Source organism: Amblyraja radiata, chromosome 34, assembly GCF_010909765.2.
Source record: "Amblyraja radiata isolate CabotCenter1 chromosome 34, sAmbRad1.1.pri, whole genome shotgun sequence".
NCBI classification, from domain to species: domain Eukaryota; kingdom Metazoa; phylum Chordata; class Chondrichthyes; order Rajiformes; family Rajidae; genus Amblyraja; species Amblyraja radiata.
In genome coordinates, this window is record NC_045989.1 from 24,691,777 (window position 1) to 24,712,169 (window position 20,393).

Here is a 20,393-nt window from a genome sequence, read left to right on the forward strand (position 1 = left end):
GACTGAAATTGTATAGAAACTACAAATGAAAAGGTGAAGCTGCATTTAAGAAGCAAAAATAGAAGACCTTGGAATGTGAGGGTGCTTCTGCGGCTGGCAGCTACGTGTTTGAAAGTACACAGATTGAACTAAACATAGAGCCAGCAGGAATGTGTCAACCAGCCGTTTACTGAGGCTGAAGAACATATCACTTGCAAAAACATTTTCCTGGAACCCTCTTCACCCAGTGTGCATTTGCTGTTGCCTCTACACTGTAACACTAACCAGCACTTGCATAGAGCTTCTAACATGCAAGGTTACTTCCCAGCTGCTATCAGGCAACTGAATCATCCCACCACAACCAGAGATCAGTGCTGAACTACTATCTACCTCTTCGATGTCACCTCAGACTATCCTTGATCGGACTTTACTGGCGTTACTTTGCACTAAACGTTATTCCCTTATCATGTATCTGTACACTGTAAATGGATCGATTGGAAACATGTATTTGTCTTTCTGCTGACTGGTTAGCACGCAACAAAAAGCTTTTCACTGTCCCTCGGTTACACATGACAATAAGCTAAAGTGGGGGTGGAATGGGTGACGTTTCAGGTCAAGACCCTTCTTCAGACGTTAACATCACAGCAGCGAACTCTTGCAGTCTCTTCCACATCTCAAGAACATCTTTGTCATTCATTAGGTTTATATCATCTTTTAGTTTAAGTCAGTTCTATGCAAAATCAAAGGTAGACAAAATTGCTGGAGAAACTCAGCGGGCGCGGCAGCACCCGCTGAGTTTCTCCAGCAATTTTGTCTACCTTCGATTCTCTAGCATCTGCAGTCTTTTCTATGCAAACTCATGCAAAAGTGCCTCCGAATTTCAATTCTTTGTGCATTAACTTTCCTCATTAGTTTAGTTTAGTCTGGTTTAGTTTCTCTACAGACAAACATGGTGAATCACCCTGAGAGTTTTCAGTACATAGTGATAAAAATGCCTGCCAGTAAATGGGTGGTAGACGGTGTCGCAGCGGTAGAATTGCTGCCTTATGCCCCTGTCCCACTTAGGAAACCTGAACTGAAACCTCTGGAGACTTTGCGCCCCACCCAAGGTTTCCGTGCGGTTCCCGGAGGTTGCAGGTGGTTGCCGGAGGTTACAGGTAGTGGAAGCAGGTAGGGAGACTGACAAAAACCTCCGGGAACCGCATGGAAACCTTGGGTGGGGCGCAAAGTCTCCAGAGGTTTCCGTTCAGGTTTCCTAAGTGGGGCAGGCGCATTAAGGGCCTGTCCCACTTACGCAATTTTTTCGACGACTTGCCAGCACCCGTCATTGTCGCAGCAGGTCGCCGAAAATTTTTGATCGGGTTTTACCTTGCACTAAACGTTATTCCCTTGACATAAACTTTATATTCACGTTTCATGTATTTTGTGTTCTATGACTGTTGGCAGATCAATTTCCCTCCTGGGATAAATAGAGTTCTATCGTATCGTATACTGAACTGAACTGAAACAACTCTAACTCGGATGCGCTCCTGCATGGGGTTGCATTGAACTGAGAAACTAAAAGATGATATAAACCTAATGAATGACAAAGTTGCTCTTGAGATGTGGACGAGACTGCAAGGGTTACAGATACAGTTCACTGCCATGATTGCATGCTGCCATGATATCTCTGCTGCCAGGTAATTATCTATCCTTTCCAGAGGACATTGACAGTCAGCCAAGTCCTGAGATGCTGGATCAATGCCTACACTAGTAAGAGAGAAGATAGACACTAAATGTCTCGACCCGAAACGCCACCCACTCCTTCTCTCCAGAGATGCTGCCTGTCCTGCTGAGTTATTCCAGCATTTTGGTCTACCTTCGATTTAAGCCAGCATCTGCAGTTCCTTCCCACACACTAGTCAGAGTTAAAGCCCTGTCCCACGGTACGAGTTCATTCCAAGAGCTCTCCCGAGTTTAAAAAAAAATCGAACTCATGGTAAGCACGGAGAATGAACGTAGCGGGTACGTCGGAGCTCGGGGACGTCTCTTAGCGCTAACGGCAGGTACTCGGGAAGACTCGCTAATGCAGGTAAGCACGGGAAGACTCGTGAAGATTTTTCAACATGATGAAAAATGTCCATGAGAGCCCCGAGTACCGACGAGCGGCCATTACGGTAAATCTCCGAGTTCGAATCAGGGCAAACTCGGGAGAACTCTTGGAATGAACTCGTACCGTGGGACAGGGCTTTGAGTTGGCTTCTCTCCATCAACTCTTGCTCCCATTACTTACAGTCATATATTTACTGGTTCAAAGTCTCAAATATAGGGTTGGGCCACCTTGCACTGAGACGAGGGGGAATCTATACGTGACGTTTCGGGTCGAGGCCCTTCTTCAGACTTCAGTCTCGACCTGAAACGTCACCTATTCCTTCTCTCAATAGATGCTGCCTCACCCGCTGAGTTTCTCCAGCATTTTTGTCTATCTTCGATTTTTCCAGCATCTACAGTTCTTTCTTAAACTAAACATTCAGCAAGTCAGGTGTCACTCGTGAAATGTTTCAGGTCAAAGATGTTTTGTTTTCTCTTTTCCTTCTTAGTTCTGATAAAATGGATACGTGGATAGGACAGGTTTGGAGGGGTATGGGCCAAATGCTGGCAGGTGCGACTAGTGTAGCTGGGACAAGTTGGACCAAGGGGCCTGTTTCCACACTGTATCACTCTATGACGTAACCTCTGTTTTGTCTTTCCACAAATGCTGCCCAACCTGCTGATTGCTTGCAGCATTTTTGCTGCTTGCTGCAAATTACAAGAGGTATTGGTTGGTGTTTTGTTAACTTGACATCCATGTCCCTCGACTAAAAGCCACAGCGACGACACTGCTTTTAGTGGCGCCCAGCGACCGCCTGACAACCATCCAAAATAACAGGGGAGCACTGGCAATGTGAGGTTTTAATGCATAAACTAACAATCGCGTGCTGGTCGATTGTACAGAATGCCCCAGGCTGCTTCAAGGTACAGTTTGTTTACTGACAATAAATTGCAATGGATGTCGCCGCCCTCGAGAAATGAAACATTAATATCAGCTTGAACAAATAACGCTTGTATATTCAAGGGCAATCGCTCTCCTCCACACACATTAATGGTTCCTCATGTTATGGTCAACATAACATACGTGGAGAATGACACAAGATTCGAGATAGCAAAGCCGAGACTGGGCGATATCCCACGGCCAGACAGCTATTAGCACATTCTGTGTCTCTACAATGTCCCTCGAAAACAATACAAGTCGGGGTGACACGGTGGTAGAGTAGCTGCCTCACAGCACCAGAGACCCAGGTTCGATCCTGACTACAGGTGCTGTCTGAACAGAGTTTGTACGTTCCCCTTGTGACAGCGTGGGTTTTTTCCTGGTGCTCCGGTTTCCTCCCACACTCCAAAGACATACAGGTTTTATAGGCTTCGGTAAAATTGTAAATCGTCCCCAGTGTGTCAGAAAGTGTTAGTTTACGGGGTGATCGCAGGTCGGCGTGAACTCAGCGAGCTGAAGGGCCTGTTTCCGCACTGTATCTGTAAAGTCTAAAGGCCAACTCCAACCAAAGGCACAAGAGGCTCAGGAGTCTGCAGCATGGCAACATCACACTGATGTGACTGGAGGCTTGATGGAATTTATTTAATGTAAATGGCACCAAAAATGCCATGTGTACAAAATCATGAGAGGAATAGATCGGGAAGACACACGGCATCTCTTGCCCAGAGTAGGGGAATCGAGAACCTGAGGATATAGGCTTATGGTGAAAAGGGGGAAAGATTTAATAGGAATCTGAGAGCTAACTTTATTACACAAAGGGTAGTGGGTGTATGGAACAAGCTGCCAGAGGAGGCAGGTACTAACGCAATGTTTAAGAAACATTTAGACAGGTACATGCATAGGACAGGTTTAGAGGGATATGGGCCAAATGCAGGCAAGTGGGGCTAGTGTAGATAGGGAATGTTGGCCGGTGTGGGCAAGTTGGGCCGAAGGGCCTGTTTCTATGACTAGGTACTTTTTCCAGAAAAGCATGAAACTGTTTGGCCCAAATTAATGAGTTGGCATCTTTTGCTGTGACCTCCATGTCAGGAAACTAATTACAAAACAGCTGTGAGATACAGCAGCCTTGATGATATGGTGTGTATTTATAACTTTGAATGGATGTCCTGCCAGAATTTTAAAATTAGACACTCATCGATTAACAGCCTAATAGTACCAGTTTCTCTCCTCTGTACAACTATCACAGATGTAAATGAAAGCAAAGGCTTGCCTTAAAATAGCAAAGACTGCAGCTTCAGGATGTTCATAAATTCATGTGTTAGGAGCAGAATTGGTCCATTCGGCCCATCAAGTCTACTCTGGCATTCAATCATGGCTGATCTATCTTTCCCTTTCAACCCCATTCTCCTGCCTTCTCCCCATAACCCCCGACACCCGTACTACTCGAGAATCCATCTATCTGTATCTCAAAGCACAATACATTAATACAATAGACAATAGGTGCAGGTGTAGGCCATTCGGCCCTTCAAGCCAGCACCACCATTCAATATGATCATGGCTGATCATCCAAAATCAGTTCCTGCTTTTTCCCCATATCCCTTGATCCCTTGATTCAAACTCGGAGAATGTCCGTGACTAGTCTGCAGGAGTCCGTGGCTATATCGTAGCGGCTCGTTATGCCAGCCGTAGGTACTCCGGGCTATTTTTTTTAAACTTGTGGACATTTTTCATCAGGCCGAAAAAATGTCCCGACTTCCTGATGCCCCGAGTACCTATGGCTGGTATAACAAGCCACTACGATATATCCACGGATTCCTACGGACTCGCTACGGACATTCTCCGAGTTTGAATCAAGGGGAAAACTCTGGAGAATTTGTGAATAACTCAGGCAAGTGGGACAGGCCCTTAACGCTATCCCACACACACGAGGGGGAATTTACAATTTTATCAAAGTCAATCGACCTACAAACCTGTACGTCTTTGAAGTGTAGTCGGAAACCAGAGCACCCGGGAAAAACCCATGTGATCACAAGGAGAACGTACAAACTCTGCACAGACAGCACCTGTAGACAGGATTGAACCTAGGTCTCTGACACCATGAGGCAGCAACTCTACCACTGTGATATTGTGGTAATCCGTACTAATCCTTAGTGCCTGAAGAAGGGTCCCGACCTGAAACGTCACCTATCCATATCCTTCATAGATGCTGCCTGACCTGTTGAGTTACTCCAGCACTCTATGAAACGTCACCTATCCATGTCCTCCACAGATGCTGCCTAACCCGCTGAGTTATTCCAGCACTGTGTCTTTTTTTTGTAAACACATACAACCACAAAACGTTTACTGTTGCATTCTTAGTCCTTATCGGAAGTCTCCAGGTGTGACAGGTACACAACTCGTTCAGCTAAATTCTATGAAACATGTTGATTTCTGTTCTGAGCAATAAACTGTGCCAAAGTTGAATATCTATTTATCTAAAACTCACTGCTCTGCGTTCATTATGTTCTATGCCAAATCTCTGTACAGACTTGCTCGGAGAAACACTCGCACCTTCACTCAATCACCTCACCTCTTATCACCCCACACCGAGGCTGCCGACAATTAGTCACCGAGCTTTGCACGCAGGCTTGGTGGTGAAATCACTGCCCCACACCCCCCCTCCACCCCCTCCATCTCGTCAGCCCCAGGTCACGGCGAACATCAGCTAGAATGCAGCATCCAAAACAGAGGGGGAGACAGATTAAACAATATCCTCCAAAAGCACAATAAGTTTGTTTGGTTTTTTTTGACGACAGAATTGAATCTCTGTCGCAATGGTACAACATTTTCTTTTTAAGTTTAGTTTGGAGATACAGCCCGGAAACAGGCCCTTCGGCCCATCGAGTCTGCGCCGTCCAGCGATCCTCACGCACTAGCACCATCCTACACACACCAGGGACAATTTACAATTTTACCGAAGCCAGATTAACCTGCAAACCTTCACGTCTTTGAAATGTGGGAGGAAACCGGAGCACCAGGAGAAAACCCACTCGGGTCATGGGAAGAATATACAAACTCCGTAAAGGCAGCACCCGTGGTCAGGATCGAACCTGGGTCTCTACCGCTGCGCCACCGTGCCGTCCCCACTATTAGCAATAATGAACGTAACAGCAAGCGATAATAAATATCATCCAATAGTCAATTCAATGGATAACACGACTGAAAGATACCGTGAGTACTAAAGAGTGTAAAGAAATGTTGCCTCAGCAGAGCGGTGCGTAACCTGTTGAGTATTTACCACAGACACAAAGTACTGGAGTAACTCAGCAGGTCAGGCAGCATCTCTGGAGAGAAGGAATGGGTGACTGAAGAAGGGTCTCAACCTGAAACGTCACCCATTCCTTCTCTCCGGAGATGCTGCCTGTCCCGCTGAGTTACTCCAGCACTTTGTGTCGATCTTCGGTTTAAACCAGCGTCTGCAGTTCCTTCCTACACACTCGACACATCACCGTTGACAGGAGCGAGTGGGCACACTTACTGTGAGTGAAGACAATTCTCGGGATCTGCTCCTGCTCCGTGCTGGTGAGCTGGTGAAGTGCCGCTGTGTACAGAGTCGTAGCAGTCAGTAGCAGGTAGCTCAGGCAGCCCAGGTTCATGGTGGCTACACAAAGGCAGCAGCTGCCCCCAGGATGGTCCTGTCTGAAGTGGATATATGATCTGCAGCAAGGCACAGCAACACGTTCCAGGACCACGTTGAAATACCAGTGGCCAGCAAGGCTGTGGTCACCTTCCCCGACCAGTACCCGCAGCTCAGGTGAAACTCAAGCAGGCGTGCTACTTCTCCAAGCTGACCCTGCAACAGAAACAGCAAGCACGGAGAGGTTAGAAACAGCTCGGTTACAGGAGCAACATGATCATGTGTTGAAAACAAAGACTGCTTGAACATTTCTTAACCTGCTCACAAGTTGGCTGGGAGTCTGATAGCAGCCACATGTTACAGTGTGCACTCTCCTCTATCAAAACTATTGCCACCTCACCGTCTCCTACAGCGGGCTCCCTGCCCGCACAACCAACACCGCTCCCTGCCTGTTGTAGCAGATCGAACTCAAACCAGGTTAACCTTGCATTGACTTCCTCCCCGGAGTAACTCAGCGGGTCAGGCAGCATCCCTGGAGAACATGGATAGGAGACGTTTCACAGAGTGCTGGAGTAACTCAGTGGGTCAGGCAGCATCTGTGAAGAACATGGATAGGTGACGTTTCACAGAGTGCTGGAGTAACTCAGCGGGTCAGGCAGTGGAGAATATGGATAGGTGACGATTTGGGTTGGGACTCCTCTTCAGATGTTCAGTCAATCCTGTTTGAGTTTTAAAGTTAACCTGAGCATTGAAAACTTCACAAGACCAACAGAACATTATCTTGCACAAAACATTATTCTCTTTATCATGTATCTGTACACTGTAGAATGCTCGATTGTAATCATTTATAGTTTTTCCGCTGACTGGTTAGCATGCAATAAAAGCTTTTCACCATACCTCAGTACACTGGACAATAAACTAAACTAAAGAAGATAGACACAAAAATCTGGAGTAACTCAGCAGGGCAGGCAGCATCTCTAGAGAGAAGGAATGGGTGATGTTTCGGACTTAAGAAGGGTCTCGGCCCGAAACATCACCCATTCCTTCTCTCCAGAGATGCTGCCTGGCCCGCTGAGTTACTCCAGCATTTTGTGCCTATCTATCTAAAGTTACTTTATGTTTGACAATGTTATAAAAACAGAATACACGAGAAATGATCGCGACAAAACAGACACAATGTGCTGGAGTAACTCAGCGGGTCAGGCAGCATCTCTGGAGAGAAGGATGGGTGACGTTTTGGGTCGAGACTCTTCTTCAGACTTCTTCATTGCTCTCCCTCCATCTCCCTCCCCCTCTCTCTCTCTCTCTCTTCCTATTGTTTACAGTGCACTATGTTTGCAATAGACAATAGACAAAAGGCGCAGGAGTAGGCCATTCGGCCCTTCGAACCAGCGCCGCCATTCACTGTGATCATGGCTGATCATCCACATTCAGTACCCTGTTCCCGCCTTCTCACCTTATCCCCTGACTCCGCTATCTTTAAGAGCTCTATCTATCTAACATATTCTGTTGTACTGCAGCAAGTAAGAATTCCATTGTTCTATCTGGGACATTATGAGAATAAAACAACTCGACTCTTGATAATGAGCCAGGGTTGTGTACGACTGATGGAGTTGCGGGGTGGATTAAAGATCTCTGCAACTTGACTGCAGTTTGAACTGATGTTCATATCTGTGTTACCATCAGTTCATACATATTTCCTTTCATGATAAATAATTGTTGACAGTCACGGGCCTGGAAACCAGAGCTTGTGCGGATAGTTACTGGAATGCGAGTCGCAAAGCCTCACAAAAAATATAGTCTATCGCTCAACACCACACAGTGGCTTCAGTCAGAGGAAGATAGGTCGCTGACTTTAACACCAAGATGTAGCAGTTTTGATTTACTTTGAGACACTCTGGAAAAACACAATAATTATACTGTTCAGGATAAAGTTAAGCTAACAATGTTAGGAATAAGGCAAATGCATGTTCAAGTATTCAATATATATCAGGACGGCATGGTGGTGCAGTGGTAGAGTTGCTGCCTCACCACACCAGAGACCCAGGTTTGATCCTAACCATGTCTGTACAGAGTTTGCACGTTCTCCCTGTAACCACGTGGGTTTTCTCCGGGTGCTCCGGTTTCCTCCCACACTCAAAAGACGTGCAGGTTTGTAGGTTAATTGGCTCCAGTAAAATTTCAAATTGTCCCCAGCGTGTGGGATAGTTTTAGTGTACGGGGATCGCTGGTCGACAAGGAGAGCCAGTTTCCACGCCTGTATCTCTGTAGTCTATGTAGGTCAGGGTTTGGATTGGACCTGAATTATTACTGTACAAATAAATATTTAGATTTACATTTTCTCTACAATTAGTGAATTGTGAAATACATTGGTATTGTGCAGTTGTCACCAAGGTTCTTTCCTGGGTCCCATCCCCATATTCACCTTGCTCCTGAATCACCTCTAATCTGCAATCATTAATCCATTTCCCAGTACTGAGTGAAAACATCCAATAAAAGTTGCCGTCAGTTACTCAAGCGAGCGATCCATCGCCGCGCTGTAATATCCTGTCCATCATTCAAACAATAATAAACCTTTCGCAACAACCATACGTCGCTTTATAAAATAAAGAGCAAGAATAATGAAACGACAATGAGCCTGGATGGATATGAACTCACTAGATCAACAATCACCCCGCCAGTCACCAGCACCATTACGAATTCTATCAGCAATGTCTGTAACACTAGCAAAACTCGGATATTCGATTCCTGGATAGATTCAATAGGAGTGTGTCCATGATCATATATGTATGTATTTACACACATATATGTATGTATTTACACACACACACGTACACACACACACACGTACACACACGTACACCGATGTACACACACGTACACCGATGTACACACACACGTACACACACACACGCACCCACACACACGCGTACACACACACGCGTACACACACGCACACACACACGCACACACACACATACACACACACCGACGTACACACACACACAACTTTACCTGATCAGTTGGTGCTTGTGTGGCAAAAGCAGGAAAGAAACTCTGAGCCTATTATTACACAATCTTCTTTCCAAGTGATTGGTAGCTGCAAGAAATGACTCAGTGCAGCCGAGGGAAGGAGTAAACCTGGACTGGTTCATCAGGATGACTATCCCTCAGGATAGTGAATAAACCTGACCAACCCACGGGCAACACTAATCCTGAGTTGCAGAAAGCTTTGACAATAAAGCAAGGTAGGTGCGGCCCCACCAACCTACAGAGAGCTGAGAGGAATTGACTTGCTTTAATCACGGTAGACAAAAAGCTGGAGAAACTCAGCGGGCGAGGCAGCATCTATGGAGCGAAGGAAGGGGTGACATTTCGGGTCGAGACCGAAGTCCATAGATGCTGCCTCACCCGCTGAGGTTCTCCAGCTTTTAGTCTACCTTTGATTTTTCCAGCATCTGCAGTTCTTTCTTAAACAAAATGCTTTAATCACAGTGTCCAGAGAGGCAGATTTGCCCAGTTTTATTATTTTGAAAAGTGCAGCGTAATTCATTGAAGAGGTCAAAAGGAAATATCCGTCAGACGGATTCATGGGATTTCTGCCAAAAACAGAAGACAAAATACTACCATTTGATTGTAGAAAGTATCATGGTGACACGGGGGCGCAGTGGTAGAGTTGCTGCCTCACAGCACCAGAGACCCAACTTCGATCCTGCCCATGGGTGCTGTTTGTACCCTTTCCCTGTGACCCGTGTGTGTTTGCTCCGGGTGCTTCGCTTTCATCCCACATCCCAAAGACGTGCAGGTTTGTAGGTTGAGTGGCTTCTATAAATTGTCCCGTGTGTAGGATAGTGTATGGGTGTGATCGATGGATGGCGTGGACTCGGAGGGCCTGTTTCCATGTTGCAGCGCTAAACTAAACGATCACAGAGGGTGGCGGGGGCCTGGGGTGGTGGTGGAGGCAGACGCCATGGTAGTGTTCATGAGGTTTTTAGATAGCCACTTGGAAGTGCAGTAATGAGAGGGATATGGATTATGCGCTGGCAGATGAGATCAACTTAACTTGGCATTATGTTCCACACTAATGGTGCGAGTCGACAGACCGGTTCCTGCCCTCTACTCTTCTATGTTTTATTTCCTGTTTGATTCTGTGTCTTTTTCTGCTCTACATGAAAGCTCCAATATGACAGGTAACAGCTGACAAGCACTGGACTCTCACAGTGTTTTGAACCTGTGGCGGGACAGACAGAGTGGTGAGTTTGAGTGGACTCTCTCCCCCTACAACAGTACAGTGCAGTATGGTGGCACAGCGATAGAGTTGCTGCCTTACAGCGCCAGAGACCCATGGTCGATCCTAGCTACAGGTGCTGTCTGTATGGAGTTTGTACGTTCTCCCCGTGCTCCGGTTTCCTCCCACACTCTAAAGACGTATTGATTCGTAGGTACATTGGCTTTGGTAAAAATAAAATTGTAAATTGTCCCTAGTGTGTAGGATAGTGCTAGTGTGTGGGGTGATCGCTGGCCGTGGGCCGAGGAGCCTGTTTCCACATTGTATCTGTAAAGTCTAAAATCTAAAGTAAACAGCAGAGCCGACTGAAAACACACTGATCCGTCAACAGAATGGACTAGTTACTGTATTTCAGACGCAGCCTGCACAAGAACATGTCGTGATCAAGTACGCACACGCACAATGTCACAACCTCAGAGATTCAGATCTCGTTTTGCTTCTCTTACTCTCTACTCCACTCCCCGCCGCTCCAGTCATCAGTCCCGTCCAATTACATGCATGTGCTCATCTATACATGTGCAGCCACACACGGAAACATAAAACGCCCACACACGCCGCGCACAAGGCAGTTTATCGGGATGCATCACAGCGTAGTTTTAGGTACAGCTCCATCCAGGAGCATCATTGTGGACGCAGCCCAGACCATCGTCCCCAAGAACACCCCCTTAACCAGAGACCTCTACGACCTAAAGGAATGTGTGGTGGGAACTGTGAAGAATAGTCTTCATTAATGAACCATCAACAATTTTCCTAACATTTTTCACACAGAGAGTGATGAATCTCTGGAATTCTCTGCTACAGAAGGTAGTTGAGGCCAGTTCATTGGCTACATTTAAGAGGGAGTTAGATGTGGCCCGTGTGGCTAAAGGGATCAGGGGGTATGGAGAGAAGGCAGGTACAGGATACTGAGTTGGATGATCAGCCATGATCATATTGAATGCCGGTGCAGGCTCGAAGGGCCGAATGGCCTACTCCTGCACCTATTTTCTATGTTTCTAACCAGTTATGGCAGCCGCAATGGTTTCATTACGTGAAGACCTAGCTGCCTTTGTTCAATTCTAACTACTTTTTCATTCCACTTCCCATTGCATCGGACTTCAATGTTATATCTTGCACTAATCATTGTTCCCTTTATCCTGTATCCATGCACAGTGGACGGCTTGATTGTAATCGCATACAGTCTTTTTGTTTGTGATCATGTATAGTCTTCCAGTTGACTGGCTAACACGCAACAAAAAGTTTTTCACTGTACCTCGTACACGTGACAATAAACTAAACTAAACTTACCAACTAATTTTCTGATCTTTTCAGATAGACACAAAATGCTGGAGTAACTCAGCAGGACAGGGTCTCGACCCGAAACGTCACCCGTTCCTTCTCTCCAGAGACGCTGCCTGTCCCGCTGAGTTACTGACAGTAGTTACTGAGTTACTGATAGTAGAGTGGCTAACTGTTATTGACTTTGTTCAGTAGCTGTGCTTGTGCATATCAGGTATCGAAAATGATAGCCTGACATCTGACTCACAACAGAAAAAAGCTCTCCATCATAAACATCACATGCTTTGAGTTTCTTACCAGGCACGAAACTGCAGTGAGTAATAGGTTGCCTTTCTTCAGGTGCTTTCGTAGTCAGTCAAAAACAAAAGATGTCTGAGTTTATTTAAAAGCACATTTGCTGAGGTCACTGCTGCCTGGAAAGGGGAGGTAGATCTCTGATAGGAACGTCCCGAGGCAGGTTGCTTTCTGAAACACGATAACACTACTTGGCAAAGCCAATCTAACTTTGCAAACGCAACCTGACCCATCAGGTGTGGCAGCCACGCTTGGAACGATTTTGCATGTCGGAATGTTACATCGTAAACAGCGAGACTTTAGTGTAATTACAAATGAACAAAGGCTGAAGACAAACACTGCAACACCCTCTCCCGCTGCTCACCCTCGGTGATCCCTCCTGCTCTCTGTCTCTGCCACCACGTTTTAACCCAGGCTCTCTACCACAGACCCCCACCCCAACAAGTTCCTGGTCCACCACGACCTGGAGCTCATCTTCCATTGCCTCTGCCGCCTTGCCCTGAAATGCCACCTATCCATGTTCTCCAGCGATGCTGCCTAACCCGCTGAGTTACTCCAGCACTCTGTGAAACATCACCTATCCATGTTCTCCAGAGATGTTGTCTGACCTGCTGAGTTACTCCAGCATTTTGTGTCCTTTCGTGCATTAATCAGCATCTGCAGTTCCTCGTTTATGCCGATGTTCCTGATTTGGGCAGCTTTCTGCCCAACGGTATGAACGTTGAATTCTCTAATATTAGGTAACTAACCTGCAAACACCCTCCCTCCCCCACCTTGCTCCTCCCTTTGTTCCCCCTTTCTTCTCTGTTCCCCATCTGGATGTGCACCCATTTCCCCCTCCATCTTCCTCTCCCCCCTGCATTCCCTCCTCTGGATTCACATTTCATTCCTCCTCTATCCTCACCTCACACCTTTTGTCTTTGCATCTGTCCTTTGTACAAGCATCTGCCCTCCTCACCCTCACCTGTATCCACCTATCACTTGCCAGGCTTAGTCCCACCACCTTCTTGCTCCCCCCCTTCTACAATCATTCTGAAGAAGGGTTCCGATCTGAAACGTCGTCTACCCACGTTCTCCAGAGGTGCTGCCTGACCCACTGAGTTACTCCAGCACTTTGTGTCGTTTTCTGTTCCAGATTACATGGACACCAGATGTAGATCCCACCCAAGGTCCTGCATGCACTGGACATGAACATCTGGTGGGGCTCACGTACAGTTAGATTAGCCAGAACATAAATCTATAAAAATGTTCAACCTTCCAGTCCAAACTCAGAAAGAACGTATTTGTTGGCCAATGTTTGGTTGGATGCAAATAAATCCAGTCCCTCGTGGCTGCAGTTTGCCAACATAATAATAAACTATCCACCAGGCACCAGTTATGCCCAGTGTCTCAGAGGTTCTACTGTTTCTCCCGGTTATAACATGCCTACAGACAGCCAAAGCATGGAAATAAATAGAGATTTTGGCAAAAATATCTCTTAAAAGGCCAACTGTTCAATCGCAGAGAGACACAACGTGCTGGAGTAACTCAACAAGTCAGGCAGCATCTCCAGAGAAAAGGAATAGGTGACGTTTTGGGTCGAGACCCTTCTTCAAGAATTCTTTCATCATGTTTTATGGATACTTTGAATGAAGTCTCTTCCAACTAATAGTCGGCATGGTAACGCAGCGTGGCAAGTTTCCTGCCTCATGCACCAGAGACCCAGCTTCAATCCTGACTTCAGCTGCTGTCTGTATGGTGTTTGTACATTCTACAGATGACTGTGTGAGTTTACTCGGGCATTGTTTATTGTTTTGAGATACAGCGTGGAAACAGGTCCATCAGCCCACCGAGTCCACGCCGACCAGCGATCACCCCGTACACGTTGCTCCATGTTATCCCACTATCATATCCACTAGCAGCAATTTACAGAAGCTAATTAACCTACAAACCCGCACATTTTGGGGATATGGGAGGAAACTGGAACAATCAGAGGAAACCCACGTGGTCACGGGGAGAACGTGCAAACTCCACACAGACAGCTCCCGAGGCCAGGATCGAACCCGGGTCTGTATCTGCTGCTCCAAATACTTGAGAAGCACTTGGGAAGATGGGAACCTCACTTCAATAATTCCTCATCCAATTCAAGTTGACAGAAATTTTAATTAAACCATCCTATCATGCACAGGACAAGATTTCATTACAGTCAAAACCAAATTAAAAAAATTAGCTGGCTACTTTAATGTATCTGTCTTAGTGATTCCATCAACTAACATTCCCCTGCTCACAGGAGAGAATTCTAGTCACTGGCATATAATGTTAATCTCAAAACAAGGGGGGGATACCCCCCCCCCCCCCCCCCCCCCCCCCAGGGATATCTGTCCATGGATGGGAGATCAGAACCGTTTTTTAGCTGGTGCTTGGATGGTTCAGTTGCCTAATAGCAGCTGGGAAGAAACTGTCCCCTGAATCTGGAGGTGTGCGTTTTCACACTTCTGCATCTTTTGCCTGATGGGAGAGGGGAGTTGAGGGAGTGACCGGGGTGAGACTGGTCCTTGATGATGCTGCTGGCCTTGCTGAAGCAGCGTGAAGTGTAGATGGAGTCAATGGGAGGGAGGTTGTATTGTGTGATGGTCTGGGCTGTGTAAACAGTTCTCCGATGAATTTGATGTTCCACAAAAACACATTAAAACTTCACTTTCTTTGTCATAAAAGAGATGTGGAAAAGCGATCATGTTTTGGACGATCAAACTGTGATGATCTATCTCCCACAGCGATAATCAACCTATTTGATAGCATTTATTCCCACTGAGTCACAGGAAACATGATGGCTCCGACTTTGGGAAGTGATACATTCGAGAAGAAGTCAAGGTCATGTTAATATGATTCACTGTGATGCCATCAGGGTACAAGGCTTCAACTGTGATACGAGGTTCGAGGAGATGAGGTGTTTTAACGCAGACTAGAATCTCAAGAAAGGAACTAAGAAACCTGTTCAAAATTCCAGGTGATTTTTTTTATAGTTTAGTTTAGAGATACAGTACGGAAACGGGCCCTTCGAATCTGCGCTGACCAAAGATCACCTCACACTAATACTATACTGCCTGTCCCGCTGAGTTACTCCAGCATTCTGTGTCTATCTTGTTTAAACCAGCATCTGCAGTTCCTTCCTACAACTATCCAACACACACTAGGTAAAAAATTTAGATTCATATCAAGCCAATTAACCTACAAACCTGTACGTCTTTGGAGTGTGTGAGGAAACCGGAGCTCCCAGAGAAAACCCACGCGGGTTACGGGAAAGAATATACAAACTCCGTACAAACTTGTACATTCCCTCCCCCCCGTAACCTGCGTGGGTTTAGTCCGGGATTTCCGGTTTCCTTCCACACTCCAAAGAGGTACAGGTTTGTAGGTTCTTCGTCACTAAATACACAACTTTTTTCGACACAATACGACAACAGAAATCTTTGCGACTTTATCTTCTTTGGATTCGGTTGCTTGTCAAAGCTCTGCAGTCTAACTCTCTACTACCTTCACAGTTCCACATAATCAGGCAGGCAACACATAATAGAGTAAGATGCAGAGCTGACAAGCCGATAATCACACAGTCAAAGAGGACAGAAAATGAAAACCTTCTTCTGACTTTTGCGTAGATGAAAAATGTATGTGGGAATTGAGGACATTTATAGCTGTGAAACTGGTCCCAAATTTCCAATCACTGAAGCATGGAATCAGTTTCATAGAAGATAGAATATAGAACAGCATGGCGCAAGAACAGGCCCTTCAGCCCACAACGTCTGTGCCGAACATGATGCCAAGCCAACACTTACCTGCCTGCAGGCCCTTTAGCCCAACTCTTGTCTATTAGAATTTGATGCACAAGAAGGAACTGCATGTGCTGGTTTAAACCAAAGATAGACACAAAAAGCTGGAGTAACGCAGCAGGACAGGCAGCATTTCTGGAGAGAAGGAATGTTGCTTCAGTGAACTGGAGTTGAAGAAACCCGATGTCTGTGGGTTCCTGCCACAGACCGTGAACTTTGCTAGATTATATCTCAGGGAAAGGAACAAGCCACCCCTGCCTTTAGATAAGGCCTCTGTCGTTGAGGTGGGGTCGGATGGGGAAAGAAGGGAGTCGACCCGAAACGTCGCCCATTACTTCTCTTCAGAGATGCTGCCTGTCCGCTGAGTTACTCCAGCACTTTGAGTCTATCTTCTGCTTTTAGACGACACAGATCCCATTAAGTAATTGACTTCATTCCCTCAGGCAAATGAGGGATGCACAAGTTATTATTTTACTGGTATTGGCCAGATCCCAAGTCTTTTTTGAAAAGCTGCTTGACATGTGCACAATTTGTTTTGTTAACAGGAAGTGAATGCGCTGCTATTTTTGCTGAGTGGAAGAGTAATATTGGAATTTAGAAATCTCATTAAAAAACATGACAACCAGGCATTCTTGCAAGAGTCCTGATTTGTATTAGCCCCGAGCCCTGATAACTTAGCCAACAGATTAGAAAGTAGCAAAAGGTATATTGCTTCTTACAAGTTCGGGAGCGAGTTTAGGAAGGAACTGCAGAAACTGGTTTGTACCGAAGATAGCCACAAAGTGCTGGAGTAACTCAGCGGGTCAGTCAGCATCTCTGGAGAAAATGGATAGGTGACGTTTCGGGTCAAGACCCTTCATCTGACTGAGATATTTTAAAAAGGAGGTAGGTAGATATAGCAACGCAAAATGCAACAAGGCAAATGGTAGATGGAGCCGGATAAAGCATCAGCTCAAACGGTCATGATTTATTGGAGCAGGATTAGACCATTTAGTCCAGCACATCGACTCCACCATTCAATCACGGCTGATCTATCTCTCCCACTCATCGCCATTCTCCGGCCTTCTCCGATAACCCCTGACACCCGTACTAATCAAGAATCTGTCAATCTCCCCCTTGAAAATATCCATTGACCTGGTCTCCACAGCCGTCTGTGGCAATGAAGTCCACAGATTCACCACCCTCTGACTAAATCAGCCATGGTTATACTGGATGGCTTACAATCTAAATATCCTGCTATCGCATCCTTTTCAATAGACTAAAGTATTTCTCCACTATAGACATGAGGTAGATCCTTGTTTAAACCCTCTCTCTTTTTGAACAGCGGCATTACATTTCCCACCCTCCAGGGACTGTTCCCCCATCTATAGAATTTTGGAAGATGATTACTAATGCATCCCACTGTTGCCATGGTTACCTCTATAAGAACTCTGGGGATTGATCAGTTTTTGGTCCTATTGACTTCTCCAGAGCTGTTTTTCTCACAAAAAACAATTTCCTTTTATTCCTCATTTCCAGGATGAGAATCGTTTCCTCGTCTATAATGTCCGAACCAAAGTCTTTGATAGATCTGGTATTTCTTTATTCTCCCTTTACAAATTCTCCTGTTTCTGACAGTAAGCCACCTTGGTTTACAGCACAGATACAGCATGGAAACGAGCCCTTCGACTCACCGAGTCCAGTGCGAACATACCTACATATATCTTCACTATGTTTTTCTCTTCTCACATACCTGGAGTTTCTACAACCCACTTTTATTTATTGACTTTACTTTAGGTTTTAGAGATAGTGTGGAAACAGGCCTTTAGGCCCACCAGGTCCACACCGACCAGCGATCACCTCCATGCCCAAACAGTATCCTACACACTAGGAACAATTTACAGAAGCCAATTAACCCACAAACCAGCACATATTGCATGATACTCAATCTAGCTTTCCTTTGCATGGGAGGAAACCCACGCGGTCACGGGGACAACATACAAACTCCGTTCAGGCAGCACCCGTAGTCAGGATCGAACTGGGGTCTCTGGCGCTGTGAGGCAGCAACTCTACCGCTGTGCCACCGTGCAGCCCTGAAGTAACGGCAAGTATATTATACCCGTTTATAACTACTGTCATTATTAGCTGAAAGTTAAGGCTGAAAGAAACTTCTGTGTTGATTATTATGGAGAAACAATTATGAAAATAAAGTAAATGCTGAACCAAGTAGGCAAACCCAATAATTCCAATAATCAATCACAAACTACTTTTAGCAAATACATATTGGCGTTTCTTGATTAATTAAACCTTTACACATGTACAACACACCAATAGAAAGTAAATCAAATGGAGATTCTGTACAAACTATTTATTATTATAGTTCAGAAATACATCCTTTAGGGCTGTTCAGATGTTTAGTTCAGTTTAGAGATAGAGCTGAAACAGGCCCTTCAGCCCATCGAGTCTACGCCGACCTTCGTTCACTCTGTACACTGGTACCATCCTTTATCCTGCTAACAATTTACAATTTTACCAAAGCCAATTAACGTACAAACCTGTACGTCTTCATAGTGTGTGAGGAAACCAGAACACCTGGAGAAAACCCACGAGGTCACAGGGAGAAGGTGCAAACTCCGTACAGACAGCACCCGTGGTCAGGATCGAACCCAGGCCTCTGGCGCTGTGAGGCAGCAACTTCCCCGCTGCATCACCGGGCCTCCCCTTGAATGTGCTTCCGTGCTGAATTCAGATAGAGTTTGTTATTGCTTTTGGCATCGCTGAAAGTGACAATAATCCCGGCCCATCTTGTGATAGCAAGGAAAAGAATGTAGAAACTCGGCTTAAGAATAGTTCAGTAACAAAGGCACGACTGGAAAGCAAGAGTTCTTTGCTGGCTGACAGTAACGGAGTAACACAGAGTATTGAGGATATCAAATCATGTGGGGACAGGAAACAGTATAAATCAGCTTAACAGTTCAACAAAGATTAAAGAACAGTGAGGAAATAAGCACTGAGGAACCTCTGGAGTCAGGCTGGTCAGAGAATTAGGATGGGGGAGGGATGGAGAGAGAGGGTAAGTCATGGCTTACTTGAAGTTGGAGGTCGATATTCATACCGCTGGGGTGTAACCTGCCCAAGTGAAATGTGAGGTGCTGTTCCTCTAATTTGCATTGGGCCTCATCTGACAGTGGAGGTGGCCCAGGGCAGTAATCACGTGTAGGTTTTGTACCGATTGGATAGCACCCAACAAAACAAAGCTTGTCACTGTACCTTAGTACATGTGGCATTAATAAGCTAAACTATTCTCCACCCACTGCATGCTTTTCAGTATTAACCGACTTTTATTGGGGACATACTTGTAGTATCAGTTTCTTTGCTGGTTTAAATACATGTTGCTTGTGAATCAACAATGTTAGTGGTTTAACAAGGTGTTGTTATTTTCACACCACGTCCTGGATCTGTTGAATGATGCTCTGCTGACAATATTTACGATTAAAAATATCCTGAAAGTTAACCCCGCCCAAAACATTGGCGTACATCCCAAAGTGCGTTCATCACCGCCGTGAGTTTCTTCATTGTACCAGCTTGTACATCCATCCAGGTTCAGGAACAGGAACTTCCCCACAGCCATCAGGCTATTAAACACAACATCAAACAAGCTCTGAACAATAAGAGTCTATTATTACTATTGCACTTCATCTGTTTATTTATTGTGTATATATATATATGGTCTATAGACTATAGACACACTGAACCTTTACCTGCCGTTCTGTATTATGTTTACATATTCTGTCGTGCTGCAGCAAGTAAGAATTTCATTGTCCTATCTGGGACACATGACAATAAAACTCTCTTGACTCTTGACTTGTTGACATTTGAGCAAACTATAAAGATTAAAGCAACAGTTTGGGGAGCAAAGAATTTGAATCTGTGGGTTTTAAGAGTTTGTTTAATAGTCAAAGGAATGCCACAATGTCGCTGGAAAATAGTTTTGTATATCTTGTCAGAACTCACACACAGTGGATTGACACAGCAGTCCACGCAGGTCTTGAGTCTGAAGAAGGGTTCCGACCCAAAACGCCACCCATTTCTTTTCTCCACAAAGGCTGCCTGACCCACTGAGTTACTCCAGCACTTTGTGTC

The 20,393-nt window shown here is 45.5% G+C and overlaps 1 protein-coding gene across 6 annotated transcripts in view; it reads right to left on the bottom strand.

The window, feature by feature from the left end:
- Positions 1-20,393, bottom strand: part of sema4b (semaphorin 4B) — a 172,004-nt gene that overhangs the window by 45,916 nt on the left and 105,695 nt on the right. For 4 of the 6 annotated variants that reach the window (XM_033050495.1, XM_033050494.1, XM_033050497.1 and 1 more), the window contains one exon: positions 6,507-6,821. In XM_033050495.1, the coding sequence (XP_032906386.1) occupies positions 6,507-6,624 (118 nt within the window). In that variant the 5' untranslated portion in view covers positions 6,625-6,821. Of the gene's footprint in view, positions 1-6,506; positions 6,822-9,620; positions 9,700-13,238; positions 13,243-13,837; positions 13,849-20,393 lie in introns of those variants that run through there. The other 2 variants (XM_033050498.1, XM_033050496.1) reach the window with 2 other exon arrangements.